The sequence below is a fragment of the Condylostylus longicornis genome, unplaced genomic scaffold, assembly GCF_029603195.1.
Source record: "Condylostylus longicornis isolate FDR11 unplaced genomic scaffold, ASM2960319v2 ptg000040l, whole genome shotgun sequence".
Classification (NCBI taxonomy): domain Eukaryota; kingdom Metazoa; phylum Arthropoda; class Insecta; order Diptera; family Dolichopodidae; genus Condylostylus; species Condylostylus longicornis.
The window spans coordinates 9895409-9914587 of NW_026578009.1; the positions used below are offsets into that span (position 1 = coordinate 9895409).

The following is a 19179-nucleotide window of genomic DNA, read 5'->3' on the forward strand; positions in this document are numbered from 1 at the left end:
ATCTAATAAAGTTGTTTTTGAAATATTTAAAAAAACCTCTTTGAGGTGTATGGCAGCCACCCAAATCCGTTACCAGAATTGGCCCAATTGCAATAGTAGCCGTCTTTTGCACAAAAGAAACAACTTGTGAAAGTTTGGTACCGATTTTCCTGAAACAAGTTTCCCACACATACTCATATGAGAAGTTTTTGGCTTTATTTATTTTTTTAGACTTATTATGTTGTACGAGTATGAGCCCATTTACTTGTCCATATAAGCTTATTACTTGGGATTCAGTATAAGTGCTATTGATAGGATTCTTGATATTATTTAGATTATATATATTTTATTTACACATACCTACATTTTTTGGCAATTTCAAAAGTAATTGTCCATTTGGTTTGATTTGATGAAAATACTGCTTACATTACCGAAAAATTGCTGTTGATTTCTAATTCTCATTCGTGCATTGTATTTACTTGAAAAAGCTAAAATTAGATTTAAAAATTTCAAAGAAGACTCTTTCGACCATAAACCATTTTCCTTATACTAGATTTTGTTAACATTTTTCTAAAAATTCCATAGAAAAATGAAAAAATGATATTCGGTGGAACTCGTTTAAATTTTCCTTAAATTTTTAATCTTTCAATTCTTTCATTTTTTGCTTAAGAGCTAAAAATAAACTAAACTTGTATTATGTGTGCGGTTTTAGAAAACATAATGAAAAGAGAGACTAAAGTAAAAGGATGATTACAAGGATTTTTAATTTATAAAAATTTCTATAACAATAATAATATACTTTTTCTCCTTTTTCTCTCATTTAGTTCAACTGTAACTTTAACTAAGAGGTTTCTCTTCATTCCTTTTCCTTCCTTTTTTATTTTTTACCTAACCTCAGTTCATTTAGAGTCCTTTCAATTCCTTAACAAATTTATTATCAAAATTAAATAAAAACTAAAAAGGAAAATAACATATGAAGGCATTTCTTAATTGAAAATCGTTAATTATATGAATGGGTTTTTTAGGTTTTTCTCTACAATATTATTATACACAATATGCACGCACACACATACTAATATTTTTTAACATGTTGTGGAAAAATATATTATACATAGTGTATTTATCACGTAAATTTTTTGACTAAAAGTATTATTTTAGAGAGTAGCGTCTAATAAAAGTTTGGATAATACTCGTGGAATGATAGAGGGGGAGGGGGGGTATGGATTTGGGAAATGGGGAGAGACGGAATGAAACCGAAAATCATATAACGAATAGAAAACCAAAACGGAAATGAGACTTAAGAAAAGAACCCAAAAATTAAAATAAGAAAAATGAATTTTCCACTTTCTACATTTTGACTTCTAATATTGATTGTTTCGACTATTTTTTTTACAGGAGTTAAGGATAATACAAAAATAAAATTAAATTTAAAATTTATGTGGAAAAATGTGACATGTTATTTAAAACTTTAAGAAATCTAATGAAAAATAAAGTTTATCTTAACTTTTACAGAAAATCTAAAAAAAACAAAAAGTTTTTCAAAAAATTTATTAAAGAATCTTCATAAATTAATAATCCTTTTGTGAAAGCAAGAAAAATATAAGAAATAAGGAAAATTTAATGAAATTTTTCAAAATTTGAAATAAATTATTTGAAAGTTTTTACATTCTAAAACTAAAGTTCATTTACTTGTCTATAACTAAGAATTTAAACTCATTTAAACACAAACATCTCGACACGGTTTCTTATCTTTGACAATGCAGGTTTGTTCTGCAAGAAAAAAATGCACAAAGAATATTGTGTACCGATTCCTTAGTCAGTAAATAAAAATATACTTTAAAAATAATTTTAAATTGTAAGATTCAAATATTGAAAAACCATACACACAGTCTTTTTCTCTTTTACTGTATAATTTTTAAATTAGGCTCTGTACAAACCATGAACAATAAGAATAATGGTTGAAACTGGAAATGCAAATATATACGAATAGAAAACTAAACTGGAAATTATAACAGTAGGTACAGTTTCTATAATGTAAACAATAAATTTTTTGTTTATAAATACGAACACTTAGAAGAGGTTTCTAGGAAATATAGGCATAATAAATTAAAAATTCTGTTGAATTTCTAAACAGAACCCTTATTGAGAACACTATACTGAGAATAGAAAAAAAAATCATTATAAAAAATTTTGTTAAAAAACATTTTGATTATTAATTAAATATTAAATCACATAAAAATTTCTCGGCATGACCATTTATAACAACTTTCATTAATATTTCCCAGAATACTTCTCTCAAATCCTATTAATCTACTAATAATATGTACTGAAAACTATATTCTAAAATAATTTCAAAATATACGCGGAAATGTTGTTAAGGTGCTATTCGTAATTCGTTAAATATATAAGCTTAATGCACACTATTTTCTGTTACACTACTATTTTTGACCTTGTGAAAATTATTATCGTCTATTTTTTGTACGGCCATTCAAATCTATAATAAATTATTAGCTTTATTCTATACTTAAAGAAAAATATTGTTAACCTCAATCAAAAAAAGCAGTGCATTGAATCGCGTTTTAACAATCCTTTTATTCTCTATAACAATATATTTTTGTATGCTTTTTCTAAAATTCTTATACGAATAGAAAGAATGGCCGTGCATTCGAAAACAGAATGAATGGTATGCTATTGAAAGTAAAATTCAGTTTTATTGATAAGTGGCTTACGATCATTCATTTCTTTTCATTTGGGATGCAACCACTTTTTTGTTTGTTAACGCGTATTATCTATTTTGTGAGATTTTTGGTAAATAAGGATTTAAATTGATGTAGCCATGATGGAAAAAAGCATATATGTAGGTATAGTCGAGGCTAAAAGAACAAATTCTATTATTGAAAAAATAAAAATCAAATTCAAAGTGATGAAAAACTATAAAAAAGGATAAGAACAACAAAACTGTAAAAAATGTTCCTATAATATGCACATTATGAAAATATCATATGAGAAATCGCCAGTATTTGCGATTTGTGCAATGATTGAGAATATTTTCGTGTTCGTTTTGCTGTGCGTTTTTTTTTTTTTGTTAATTAAAGTGTAAATTTTAATTCGATTGGGAATTTTTATGTTCATTTTTAGGATTTGATTGAATTTTTTCTTTCCTTCTGTAGTATTCAAAAATATATGTAGGTTTTTTGATGGTTGAATATTAGGAATTCGTATTTTAAGTAGAATTAGGTTGAAAAAAAGTGTGTAATTGTATTAATTTTGCTTTGTTAATTTGCCTAAGATTTTAAGATTTGGATATCGAAACGAATCGAATTGAATTTCTAAATGAATAGAATGAATTCTCAGTTTTTTGGTGGTAATTTAAATTCCGCATTTAAAATCTTAAAAAGTCTTAGATGACACGTCATGAATGTGAAAAGGTTATGTGTTCATAAAAATATCAAATGCCAGAAAAAAATGTATTGAAAATGGCAATAAATTTTGAATTGCAGCAATTACAAATAGGAGAGGTCTATTTTAAGTAAATTACAGTAACACTGAAAAATAAAATAAAAATTAAAATGATTTTGTGTCGTAAAGGTAGGTAAATCCCTTGATGTTTGGATCAGAAAATTACAAAAATTTTTGAGCAAAAAGAATTGTAAAAAATGTTGAGGAAATTATTTAATGAATTGTGTTTCAAACGTAATTCTTACGCGATTATTTTATTTAAAATTGGATCTGCTTTTGAAATATGTTTCGTTTTGGCAAACTAATACACAAAAAAAAGTCTTTCAGTGAAATCAGAGTGAAAGCTCACTAAAATTTTAATAAATTTTAATTAGAAAAGGAATGTACGAGTATGTGAATATAATTTTACTTTTTATTCAAACACCATGTTCATTTACTTAATAAACCAAATTACTTAATAATGGATAATAGTACTAAGAATAATATTAATCTACGAAATTTTGAAAAAATTGCATACTTTTAGGATTGACTGAAGTGGAATACAAGTCAATCTTAAATAGGTAGCTAATAATTTTAATTTTGTTTAGAAATAATTTCATTATTCGATAATTTTATTAGAGTTCAATATTGTAGTTTACCATATTTACTCATTAAGGTACATGATTAGTTGTCAATTTTAGATACGTGAGATATTTAATGAGATCTTTATAATTAAATAATACCGAAACAAGAATTACTAGTTTTTTTTTGGAAAAATCTACGGAAATTTAACAAAAATATAATAAATGTAATATTTGAAACGTTATTTTATTACTGTGATAGTTTTTATACTAAATTAATTTCTCAAACAGATCAATAATAGGCGTATAAAAGTTTGTTGAATTTTGAATTTTATTGCACGCTATTTAATTAGTAAGAAACAAAAGAAATAATTAATCACTAGCTTTTTAACTAAATTATCAATCCTTAAAATTACATAAACTGCAAAATTATTTAAAGAAAACTGTTTTCACAAAAGAAGAGAACCTATTGCCCTACAATGATAAACAATAATGTTCACTTATTGTATAATATGCTCATAGAACGACATACTCTATTAACATTTTGGGAAATCCATTCAGATTGAAGGTAAGGTGTATATTTCTACACCTTTATAATGGTAAAAAATAAACATAATAATAATTTTTTAAATTTTTTTCATCTTTTTGTATCACATTTTAAAATATTATTGTATATACATATATTGTAGAACATCATTTTTCATGTGGAGTTATTCAGAATCATTTTTAAGCCATTTATTCTTTGTCAGCTATTTATTTCATTTACATATTATACATGCACACCTTGTGTGTAGGTACATACGTATTACAGTTGAAAAATTTTTGTACAGATTGTTCTATTTAAAAATTCGTAAACAGATTCGTTTATAATAATGTAACCTAAGCTTAATATTTTTCATAGAAAAATCTTAAATATGCAAGGACTCCTGGTATGAAAAGAGGGTGTCATACTATTAATTAATCTACTGATTATCTACGTTATTACTAATTTGGTGTACGTTATCAATAATGTGGCTAATTTTCCTCTCATTTTGTTGTAAATATTATTCAAATTATTAGAATTATAATTGTAATATAATTGACATAATGGTATACAAATAAATTGTAAATTAATAAAATATGTATGACAATTTGTATACTATGATTGTGTTAAGGAAAGTGATAATTTCCTTCCCTGAAATGTTAAGCAATTAAAGTATTTCTTTGCCCCTGATATAATAATATTTTGAATGTAAAATGTTTTATAAATTATAATTCTTGGAATTATTCAAAAATCTTTGGTTTTTTCAATGTTAACATGAACATCATTTTGATATCAAAATTTCATTTTATTTGCCATGAAATTGCTATTTATTAAATTGTATTAAATCGCAATACTCTGTATTATTATGATTACTCTTTTTTCCTGGAAGTATAAAATACGTGTTCCATGTCCTTTTTCTACTTTCACATACAATAATCCTTAAATATTTCACATGGTTTTGTATACATATAGGTACAAATGTCGTATATTTAATATACTTAATACAAAAATGATGTACTCACACGTATATACCTTCATTTATACTAAAATGTATTTGAATTTATATTAAGTAATTTTTTTTCTTTTTTTTTTTGTTTTGTACAAGGACAACAAATTTATCATCACTTTCAAAAATCTACTGTACATCAAGGATACATCAATCATATTTTCCTCTTTATTTTCTGTTATAATATTTTTCTATTTTTCAATGTATTCAGTTTTTATTTTATTCTCTACATACAATAGTTTTATCTCAGCTGTGATAAACAGAAAAAAATTTTAATATAATGTAAAATTCCAGAATAATAAAAGTTGTAGGTATTTTTTTTTTTTTTTTTTTGGCACCCAAAGTACATAATATTATGTACCTCAATATAGTTACTATAATTTTATGTATGTAAGGGTAATATACATATTTGATGAGCAGTATAAAAAGATAATACACAATACAATTGTATTTTCATTGAGATAAATGGTCTTGTGAACTGTCTTTATATACCCTTAATGGTCTCTGAATATTTACTTTCAATAGTAAATTATATAATAGATATTCAATATTAAAAGGTAATAATATAAAGGTGTATATATAATATCATGTTATTATGATTTGGTACGACATTTACATTATTAATATTGAAAATTACTTTATCAAAAATTAAATAAATTAAGATTGGATAAAACATGACGTCGTCACTCTAAAGAAATATTCTTTTTTTTTGTTTTGTTAATCAAAATGTCTCTTTGATACAATTTTAATTAAGAAGTTTTAGTATAAATTTTCTCAAAATATTATAAAAATTTTAGCAAGTTTTAGAATATTACACTAAAATTTAGTATAAACCATAAATACTAAATTTTATTGAAATTTTTCGAAGTATCGACTGATTTTAGCAAATTTGTAGCATATTAGGCTTCAACTCAAATATAATATTATGGCACATAAATAATTCATAAATAAGGGCTATTTCATTTTACACGATTTAAGGAATTTCAACCAATACTTTGTTATTTTCAATTCAATATTTTAAAAACGTGACTGTAATTTCCAAGTGTTATGCTTTCAAAGAATTTATTAAATTTTTGGAAAAGTTTAAAAGCAAAAAATGAAACTCTCTCTAAAGCTTGCTTTCTATAGAGATTATAAGCAGCTGATTACCCCTTCTCACCTATTATGTAATAGATTTCTTTACAAATTTCATTAAAAATATTATTTCAATTTAATTTATTAAAAATATGAAAATCCATTCAAAAATTAATAATATTTAATTCCACTTTAAATATAACATTCTTAAAAATTTATATCTAAGTGTGCAACTATTGCGTAAATCCTTATAATCTGAAAATAAATTAACAAGTAAAAAAAAGGATTTTTCAAGAGATTTTCATTTCTTTTTTCCTATTTTTTTCTGTGATTTTCAATGTACACCTGACGGCTATTCATTTTATACACTTTAAAAATGAAAATAAAATATCTAGAATTAAATTTTTCATTCCAAAATTCGATTGGTTAAATGAAAAATCGAATAAAATTTTTTTTTTGTTTTTCTTTTTATGCTTTCTTAAAAACGTTGTAGTTACGGAGTTTTTTGACCCAATTACATTGAAATAAAAAAAAAAAGAGAAAAAAGAAGTGAAATAAAAATTTTTTCCTCTTTTAGTTTTATGTTCATAGAAAAAATCTATCAACCTAGAACAGAAATATTTTCTATTACTTACATTAGAATTCATTTTTTTCCATTATGTTTTTCTAATATAACTCACGAAGGTACATACTATGCAACATCATACAAGGTTCTTTATGAGAGTATGTTTCAAGTACAAGTAATATTATTGCAAATAATTAACTTACCTTTAAATAGGTAAATTTTTACAGTTTTATGAAAAAAAATGAATTAGTTTAATTTTTGACAAGTAGCAACTTTATTAAAAATTTCACCACAAAACATTAGAAAAATTGCTTAGTTTTGTAAATCTTCATTCAAGCCCAATCATAGTCCTCATACAAGTTTTTCCGAACTTGTGCACAATATGCACATATACACACATTTAGCTTTCTGCGGATAAATTTTGATACCATTTATAATAAATTAGGGTCTACGAACGTGATCAAGATCTATAATTAAATTATAGACGGGATCAAAATTTTTTATTATGGGTAAATGCAACCGGGGGGTGCCTGGACATGTGGGCGTGGAACGAAACGAGGCGGTCGACGCGTTCACAAGAAAGGAGGCAAACACACCACTTTTTGGGTTAGAGTCCTTTCGCGGAATCGGACCTTATACGGTTCATAGAAAATTAAGGAAGGAAATAAAGTTCGATAAGACAAGAAGCTTCTAGAAAATCATAGGATTGAGCAAGAGTCCGGTGAGAATTTTCACGGGTATCTTGAAGATGGCATTATAGGGTTAAGAGCCAGCTGAGGAGACTTTGCTTAGAAAAGGAAGGTGTTTGCAGATTTTGCGGGTTTCATGAGGAGCTCTCGGTACACCTTCTGTGAGAATATGGAGCTCTCACTTGCAGAAAAGAGGAAATATTGGGAATCTACGTGCTCACTCCGGTGGAGCTGCGTTCTTCTGCACCTTCCAAGTTACTCGAATTCATCAGAAGAATGAGGTGTTGTAAGTCCCACACCTAGTTGGAGGGCCCAAAAGATTTTTTATGCTGCTCGTGATGCATCTTACCCCCTCTTTGCAATAATAATATGAAAATTATTAAAAATAATTTTTACAGTTTCATTTAATATCTTTTTAAATCTTAATTAATTTTTTATGATTTACATTGTATTGAATTTATTTTTAATCATAGTAGAAGATTTTATCATTTTGAAATTTCTTTTAAGCATTCTAATTTCTTTTTAAAATATTAAAAGAACCCTGTATTGTATATGTACATTCGTCTTTGAATATTGCAAAATTTATAGAATTCTATAAGCCTTTCCGTATTGCAATAATTTTATATCGAATATCCATGTAGTTAGTTTTACATTTCAAAATATTTTATACAAAAATATTGTATAGCTACTATTGCAATGCAGTTTTATTATTTTAATACTATATACAACTACATATACACATTTCAATGTAGGTACATAATATAAGCACTTATATGGAATAGTGTTATTGTAACATATAGGGAATGTTTAGATTTTCTATTGGTATAAAGCTATTGTTAATAGTAGATAAAATATAGAATACTAGTATACCTGGTGGTATTGATGCTACTGATGTTGCTTTTATTATTGCTATGTTTTTTTTTTTAATATTATTACTGCAGTTTTATTAAAGATTTGAACACTGTAAATCACATACAATCCAATGTGTGCGGATACTGTGTACTTATTGTTTTGTTTTGCTTATAAATTTATGTAGTACATACTAAGGTAGAAATATAAGATGAAGTGGAAATCGAAATACATACATACATATTATGTTATGTAGATGCATATGCATGTACGAAAAATGTTATTTTATATTTGAAGAATTAAGTACACTTGAAAATAATTGAATACTTACGATGAGTATTCAAAAGTCAATATGTTGAAATATTAGATTATAATATATGCAATCTACATCTACACATAGGGATAAAATGTATGTTATAAACATGCATATGCACAATATATAACATAAAGTGATCCTTAACCGGGCAAATACAAGAATATAAGAGTTCGGAATATGAAAGGTTTTAAGATTGCCATAGGTATTAATTATTTTTAAAAATTGAAAAAAAAGCAAAACAAAAAAAAAGTAGTAGTTGTGTTGCCTTTTAATTTACCATCAACTTAACTAGATAGATAGGCACTTGTTCTTATTTCTCTGTATGGTTATTCAATAATTTAGAGGATTCACTTATTTTTTACACATAAAATGATCAATTTTGCAAAATGAAAAATTTAAAATTAAATCGGTGTATGTAATAATATTGAAAAATTGAATAGATGAAATTTATACCATCGAGTGCCCGAATTAATTCAAATAAAAAACATATTAGTTATTTACTTCATAATTGACTGTTTTTAAGAAAAACATCACATTTCTTGTTGGTAAAGTGTTTTTACTTAGTTATACTGAAACTGTTCTCAAAACATAGCGGAATTGGCTTAGATTTTTTTTTATTAAAATAAATTATTAAATTTTTAGTTTTTAAATTTGTTCATCAAGGGTCACCATCTAATCAATGCTTGTCTTTTAGAATATTAATTGAACTTAGAGTACGAATGGATGACTTTAAGCTTTTTTTTATTACCGTTACAATGTTTCACACGAACTCTTCTTTTTTTATATGTATAATCCTGTTATAAAATATATGGCAGTTACCACATACACTCATACTATCTCAATGAAATTTGATTAAAAAAAATTGGCCATGTTATCATTTTTGGTCAAATAGTTGTTGAAGTTGTAGGGCAGCTACCTGAATCACTGTTTTGATCACACGCAATTTAAATAGGGTTCTGGTTTTTACTATTATAAATCATTTGTGAGACAAGCGGACAGACATGGTTAAATCGACTCAGAATTCATTCAATGCTGATCAAAAACGGTAAGCAAATTTAGTACACCCTGCGAACCTTTGTAGGGGTATAAAAATGTTACCAGAGCTTATTGATTACTACTGAAATAATAATTTGAATCTGAAGATTAAATAATTGCAGAAGCTTTTGTACTTTTGTACAAAATAATGAAAATTTCCATTGAATTATCACTTTTATATAGAAAATTGAATTTTTAAATAATTTTAAAGTCTATTAAATTTTTAACAAAAATATTTACCATGAAATTTATACAATAGACTTTTTGTCATTGAAAAATTAATCAGAAATATGCATAAAATGCTTGATGGTTATAAAATGACAAAAGAAGAATAAATACACACGACGTGTGTAAAAAAATGAAATTCTTATTGATTCTTTCAACTAAAAAGCAATTGCGTATTGCGACATAAAATGTGAACTAATGTACTAAAAACTTTAATTGTTTTAAGTACACGCTCAACTCAAATACAATATGAAATAAAATAAACACCTTTTAAATATTACCTTGTGCATAAAATATTTATGCAATATCGATCGCTTCTTCCCCTCTTAACAATGAAATAATATCAGAATATACAATAATATTTTAAAGCACGTAACGGTAGTGAATAATTCATATTTTGATTTCTTATTTGTTTGGTTTTGTAATTGCAATATTGTCATACTTGCGCGTACATATAACGCAGCACAATAAAATTGCTTTATAAATTCAATAAACATAATATATTGTGAATAAATCTTGAATAATTATTATTGTGAATTAAATATTAAATGTAAGTAATACTAATATAAAATTTAAAAACTATGAGAGAACAAAATTTAATTATAATGAGAAAAAATAGAGCTGACTTCGTTTCTGAGATATAGCTAAATAAATTTTGAAGTTGTATGGCAGCTACCCGAACCAATACCCCGATAGCTCAATTAGTTTTTGAGTTATCGCTGGAATGGACGGACGGACGTACATACAAAGCTAAATCAACTCAGAATTCGACGCTGATTGAATGTACACTTGAGTCTATATCTCAGAGCATTATTTCTTAGTGTTACAAACGATAAGGCAAATTTAGTATACCCTTCGAACATACGTTCCTACGGGTATAAAAAGCAATTTAGATTCGAAGCTATCAAGAATTTTTAAAACGGGCATTGACGGTGATATTTTTAAAGTTATACTGCAATACTATTGTTTATAATTTTGACGACACAATTCTACATTTTTATATCGGACTTTTGGGTCGTTTATCAGACTAAGCTGTAATTTTCAGTATTTTTTTGTTTCTCCTCTGCCTTCCCATGAAAAACATAGAAGGTATAGGTGCTTTAATGGTTGTGTCATAAAAACTACAAGTCAATAGTATAAAGCGTTAAATTCACAATGGTATTTAATGGTTATTTCAAATTTTTTGGGAATACAAAGCATTTTTTGAAAGAAAATTTCTTAAGCTAAAATTGCCTGAAGTAATAACAATGAAGAGGTGAAAATACTTATAAATTACATTGAGTAGGTATCTGAATTTTTTGAAAATTTATTCAAGTTGGTCACTCTCACTTATTATTTGGAAAATATTGGGAAATTAAAAAAAAAGAAAAAAAATATGTCAACTATTTTTTGTAAAAAAGTTTTTCGATAGAAAAGAAAAACAAAAATTAAAGAAAAAACTATTTTTGAATTTAAAATTTTTTTTTTCTTATCCTTCAAATAATTCTGAATTAAAGAGGTTGCTAGTTTTTTTCTTCAAAAAAACAAAACAGTAAGGATAACTTCTTCTTACTGGGTTGCGTGTTAGAGGGACTTCACTGTATTCTGGAAATTACTTAGTGATTTTAAACTTGCAGAATAATTATACATTCCCATTTTAATGACAACATTCCAACAACCAATCAGTAAATTTTCTCATAATTTATATTAAATTATGTCCTTAAAAATTTGGTCAAATCAATTTCATATACACACATATTTATTTTAAATAAAATTGTTTACTTAATTTTTCAAACGTAAATAAAAAATTTAAATAAATATTCTTTAATATTATAAAATGCAAGGACATACAATAAATAAAACAAGTAAAAACGTTTCAGTCGGTATAAACCGATTGAATTATACCCTGCACCTTTCGTTATTGAGTAGCAGTTACTCGAACCTGTGAGATCATTCTATAGAAACTTCACGGACATGTCTGACCTAAAATTGGACATCCGACTGCCAAGTTTCATCAATCTGACCTTATAATTTTTCAAAATATTTAAAATTAGCTTTTGGAGTTGTATGGTAAGTACCTAAACCTGTCAAGCAATTCCATCAAAACTTCACAAATATATCTGATCTATAATCGGACATACAACTGCCAAGTTTCATGAATCTGTCTTTATTATTTTTCCAAATATTAAGAATAAGCTTTTAGACTTGTATGGGATCTACTCGAACCTGTTAAGCAATTCCACCACAACTTCAGAAATATGTCTGACCCATAATTGGACACATGACTGCCAAGTTTCATGAATCTGACTTTATTATTTTGCCGAATATAAAAAATTTGCTGTTGGAGTTGTATGGCAGCCACCCGAACCGGTGCAGCTATCCCATTATAATTTTTAGAGCATGTGTAGAATATAATTGGACACATGTATACAAAATTTTATATTTATAGCTTTATTAGTTTTTGAAATATTTAAAATAAACTCTTGGAGTTGTATGGCAGCTACCCGAACCCGTTGTCCGACTTAGTCCAATAACAATAGGGTTCGTCCTTGGCACAAAAGAAAAAACTTGTGAAAGTTTGGTGTCGATTGCATTATTGGTTTTTGAGTTATCGTGCGATCGGACGGACGGACGGACGGACGGACGGACGGACGGACGGACGGACGGACGGACGGACGGACGGACATGTCTAAATCGACGCAGAATTTTACGCTGAGCAAGAATATATATATATGTCCATACCGCAGATGACTCCTTCAAGTAGTTACAAACTCCATACCAAAGTTAATATACCCTTCACGAAGTGCAGGGTATAAAAAGGATAAGGAAAAACAAATGAAGAAGAAAATTTGAGTAAAAATTTTCTTTTCTTTAAATCTAAAAGCCAACAGTAAATAATAAAATTAAATAAAGAACAAACACAATAAAAAAAATTTAAAAATAAATAAATAAAACTTTTGAAAATTCTTTAAATATTATGGAATAAAGAAGGACAATACATCAGAACATTATTTTCATTTTATTTCAATAGAAATTTTCATCACATACACAAAAGATAAGTATAGAAAATAAAAATGTTTTTCTTTTCCATTCAATTTTTCATTCATTATTCAAAATTATTTACAATAATTTTCGGCACTATAGGTATTTCATTTTGCATAACAATTTAAAGGATATTCAAATGAATAAAATAGAAAATATTGTGACTCATCTTCAATACTTATAGATTTTCTCTATAAATTACAAAATAAATATGATTTTGGTTGAGAATCTTATTTTTTTACTTCAAATGTTTGGATTTGTGTATTCGAGGATAAAATTTTTAACCATTAGATTAATAATTGTAATAGCATGTGTGATGAGGTAGTTTTCAACAATGCAATCAATTATAAAGGATATTATGTTCGATATCAGCTGAAAATTTTATTGAATAAATAATTTAGCTTTATTCAGCATTGCAAAGCAAAGGAAATATAATTACTAAAGAATTTAAACAGAAATTAACAAAATTGTAGCTACACATATTCTGGAAAAATACCAGAATATGTGAATTATAATAACTAAATTTTTAGTATTCTTTCAAATATAACAACTATCATAAAGGGATGCGTGACCACTCCAGAACCAATTTCATCTATTTCATGAAATCTTTCAAGATGTTGTATAAGAGATGATATTTATAAAACTTCATATGAATATCTATATTAAAATATAGGATATTAAAAATTTTATTAGAAATTTCTTTAGGAAATTGAGATCATCTGAGATTCAAAAACAAAGAGAGAAATTTATCTTTATTGCATTTTAATAATACATTTAAAATTTAATAAATGGCACACAGATTTTAACATAAAAATGGACATTTTAAATAATGTACATAATATTAGTTTTATCCTTTGAAGTCCTTTTAATATTATGCAAATATATGCATAAGAAATTCCATTGTATTATGAAAAGTTTGTCTATATTTTTTTTTTTTAATTTAAATGAATCGCACTTTAAAAACTTTCATCATAAAAATTGACTCTTAAATTAATAATTTTTCTTTTTTGTTTTAATATCAAAGCTAACATAATTTATATTATTTAGAGCTTAAGGAAATTGCACAGCATAAAAAATAATAAAAATTTTTTTAATGAAAGCGGACGCTGTTGTACATGAATATTTTTATCCTTTTTTCTTTTATAATTAGGAATTCTTTTGCGTATTTTTCGTCTTCATAATTTTTCATATAATTTCAACGTTCTGATGAACCTACAAAAGTTGAATCTATGAGATTTTATATAGCAAATTATGAGTAGTTTTTTTTTTTGAAAGCAACAGTTTAAGACCTAATGTAGACCACAATTTTTGTAACGTAATATTTTTTTCATTTTATGTTTTCCCCTTAAGAGAAAATTAGAAGAGATTTTAGAAAAATATGGAAATATTTATATGAATTCAACCACGGTACAATACTATTTCCGCTAAAATATTAAAACGTAAACTTGGAAGAATAACAATAAAATAATTTAAAGTCATACTTTTATCCCCATGCCTTTTTAATAAAATATTAATAAATTTCATTATGGTTTATTTTGCTAATTACGAAGTAAGAAAATATAAATTCTAAGAATCTTAACTAATTGCTTTAGAAACACTCAGGCTGTTTAATATAATACAAATCAACTTAATTGTATCTTTAAGTAAGATATGTGAAAGTAACCAAATTATCGCAGAATGCATCGCAGAATAATTACAAACGGCAAGGTAATTTTTTAATAATCATCCAGCTATTATGTGTATAACAATATTTATAATTATAGATATTATTATAAAATATAATTCAAAAGCAATACAAATGAAAAGTATTTCTACTATTCATTACTATTATTCATTTGTAACAGTGGAATCTCTTATATTGTGGAAAATATTCAGAGTATTGTTTCACTAAGATATAAGAATGTTCAACCATTTCATGTACATTTAAAATTTATATTAAAATATAAAAGTATTGTACATACAAACAAAATGTGATAATCTAATTTAATAATACTTACCTTTACAGGTGTATAAGTAAGAGTTGATCCTTGTGCAGAATGAGCTCTAAAACCACTTTGTGGCATATCAAATGTTTCTGCGGTATTATTAAAAGACCATTTGAATGATTCTGGTGGCGGATATGCATCAACTTCACATAATATTTCAGCTGCTTCATTTCTAGCAACACCATAAACTCGTTTTTGATCAGGCCGACATATAGGTTTATCTACATATTAATAAGAGAAAACCAAAGATAATTGAATAGAATAATAAAAAACACTAGAATGAAAAATTCTATTATAAAAATAACATGATGTGAAAACAGGAAACGATTGTATTTTAATAAATAGGATATAAGGGATGATGACATGTACAAAGGAAAAGAACATGAAAATGAAAATAATCTAAAATTTTTTATTTAAAAAAATAAAGGTTAATAAAATGATGTTTAGCCAATCAGCAATTTAAAGAATGAATTTTTATAAACAGTATATTTTGAACCTACCAAGAGTTTATTTTTGTGTTAATTTTTTCCTGATGGTTTCATATTTTTAGAAAAACAATTCGAATTCTTTGATTTAACTCAAATATAAGGTATGAATAGTAACATTTTTTCCACGTTTTCAAACTAAAATTTATTTTATTTCTATAAAAAATTTTTAAGAAACTTAAGTGGTCTTTGGTTAAACTAGTTTACTTTCAACGATGAATTAGCGAATAATAAGAGACTCACGTTGAAATATGGGTCGTTTAAATAAAATAAATAGTTTTAAGCAGCAAAACTAATTTTCCCTATTCTGTTAGCCAAGGCAAAAGAGCGATTTTGTGCTTACTACAAATTTTTAAGTGCTAATGAAAGATCAACTCGATATTCCTTCTTAACAATTTTCTCAAGTTATTTCTCAAATTGATCACTTTAATTTGTATACCGTACCGTTTATAACTTTAAGAAATAATGGTTTGAGATATAGACTCAAGTCTATTTTTTTGATCAGCGTCGAATTCTGAGTTGATTAAAAACCTTTAAAAAACAAAATGTCGCGCTAAAATTTACCGTTATTTATAACCTGTTTTTTTTTTAAATTTGTCATATTGTTTTCCATCTAGATGATAGGATGTAAGAGCCTAAAATTTCAGAAACTAATAAGTAGTTCGCTTGGTTAAAAAAAACTGTCTACCTCGACCCTTTCTCAAGTTATCGCCTATCAAAATTTATAAAATTTGAATTTTTGCCACTTTATATTTCCGAAATTTTAAGCTTTTCAAAATTTCTATGAATGCAGAACCCTTACAGTAAATATCATTCCATTAAAAAATATAATTATTTTTTTTAACTCACGCAACTAACAATTAAATTCAAACATTATCTTAATTCCTCGTTAAATTTTTTGTTTTGTTTTATTTCAAAAGTTGAATGCATAGCTCATCCTAAATACAGGCAATTTTTAAAATATATTTGTAAATGAATCATAGCAATTTTATTTAAATAATGTAGTGTACATAGAAGCACTATCTGTAGAAGGGAAAATTGCTATATTACAAGCCATTGGTTTCACGCAACTTTATTTCTATTCCAAACTATAAGTTACAACTACAACAAGAATTTGGATAATTTCAAGAAAATTTGAAGAAAATAAATAAAAATATTGTACGAAGAATGAACAAATGTGCAATATGTTCGCAAGAAAACTGAATATCTACATCTAAAATTGAAAAATTAAGAATTTTTAATAACCACTATCGATTTCTTGAAAAATTAGGCGGACCGAAATGTACTTTTTAATTAAAAGTGTATGAGTTTTATTGTCTGATTTTATTTAATCTCAAATATCAACTTTTGAAAAAATGCAATTGAGGAATGAAATTGAAAACGATTCTTAATGGTTCTATTACAACTAAAGCAAATCATGCTAAAGTAAAATTTACAAAATGTAAGAAAATATAAGAAAATTAAATTAAAATTTAATAAAACGAAGGAGTTTTATCCTAAAGCAATAAAGGTTTAATTTTTATTAAGCACTTCGTCATTTTATGTACTTATAAAATTCATCATTTTCTTCGAATACTGCATTGGATAAAATACCTTGTATTCTTTGAGAAAATTATTATTATATTAATTCATTATTTTTATAAAAATATTTTTGTTTTTAATATATTCTTTAATTTGACAAGATTTTAAATAAATTAGGACTTTATTCTTGAAAAATCTCTGATAAAAAGATCTTGTTTTTCTTAATTAAATCAAAACAATGAATCTGGAACAGGAAAATTTACAAGATTTTATTATCAATGTAAAATAATGTATGCTCATATATTGTAGATTTACATTTAAATATGAAAGTGCGTACATGATGCAATTTAAAATAAATTTCAAATACAATATTCTATATGTACATAAGAGAAATTAATTGCAGTCTAGTTTTATTTGAATGTTACTGTCTTTAAAATAGATGCAGCATTATTCAAAAATATAGTGTACCCAATTTATTTTTAATGATTAGGGATGACAAGCTGTTGCTAACTAAAATTATTTTTAAAAAGGTCTAAAATTCACAGCTTATTATTTTAAAACATTTTACTTGACATACTTCGTACATAGAAATTGAAAATTTTTCTTCAAGTTAGAGAAATTTTTCTAACGGGAAAACAAAAATGGAACGAGTAATAAAATAATATTTAAATTTAATTATTAACAAATTACAATTTATAAGAATAGAACAATTTATAAGAACACTAAAGGGACTTTGAAAAACCTATTCCCATATTTTCGTGAATATTATCTTACATACGCAGTCCAATCAAAACAAATTGTGCGTTTTGTGTAATTTAGACGAAATTATTTTACACATTTCTAACAACTTAACACTAAAGCTGTAATTATTTAAATATAAATATTTAAAGTTAATTTTGAGGTAAAATTCAAAACTTCAACAACAATTCAAAATTTTGGTATATTTCTGACTTCTAAGTTTCTTTGGTATGATTTTTTGTTTTTTTATTAGAACCAAATTCATTCAATTTCTTTAACCTTGTACATGAATTAATTTTCTTTGGCTTAATTTTGATTATTATTAATTTTTTTGTGAAAAGAACCTTTTAGATTCATCATTTTAATATTTTACCTAAGAATTGTTATTATAAATAACACCCTATACCCTAAGGTAGGTATACTATATAATACACAATATTAATATTCGTTAAATGCATTCCCTCTTTGAATGCTTAACTAAGCACAAAATTTTACAGAAAAAAAAAATAAAAATACGTTGCATTTTTTATAATATGTTTTAAGCTTAAAGGTATTTAACTAAATCCTTAAAGAGTCCTCATACATTTAAACACACACACACACACTAACTGTAATAACAATAAACGAAAGAGAATAAACAAAAACACTTTAGAGCATACTTATAATTTTAAAATTTTCTTCAGACTTTCCTCGAATGTACCTACTATCTGTACAATAATAATAATTGTAAAAAATTTTCTTCACAAGTTTTTTGCTTCTTGTTAATTTTATTAACATTAAACTGAATAAAATTACAAAATAATTGCATACTTCTATGACATACTTGTATAAACTTTACATAATTCTGTGTATTTTTTTTTTTTTATATTTTATATATGTTTATGTGTGTACTATGGAAGTATATATGCAGCACCTGTAAAATTTCTAGGAAGCATCATTAAGATGTAAATATTATTTTCTTTTTCACAATAAAATGTAACAGCAAAAAATTATTATGAAGAAAAGCAAAAATTTCTCAAACATAAAACAAAAAAAATATCCTTAATGAAGTTTTCATTTAATTGTTATGTTATAATACCGTTATTTAATATTCGCTATGTTATTTTTTCTCACTCTATAATCATTAAATTATATTACACAAAACAAAAA

General features: G+C 25.4%; 1 protein-coding gene across 2 annotated transcripts in view; it reads right to left on the reverse strand.

Moving 5' to 3' along the window:
- LOC129609527 (hemicentin-1) overlaps nt 1-19179 on the reverse strand; it is a 226023-nt gene that overhangs the window by 21838 nt on the left and 185006 nt on the right. For both annotated transcript variants that reach the window (XM_055521488.1, XM_055521487.1), the window contains exon 11: nt 15299-15507. In XM_055521488.1, coding sequence (XP_055377463.1) covers nt 15299-15507 — 209 coding nt within the window. The remainder of the gene's footprint in view (nt 1-15298; nt 15508-19179) is intronic.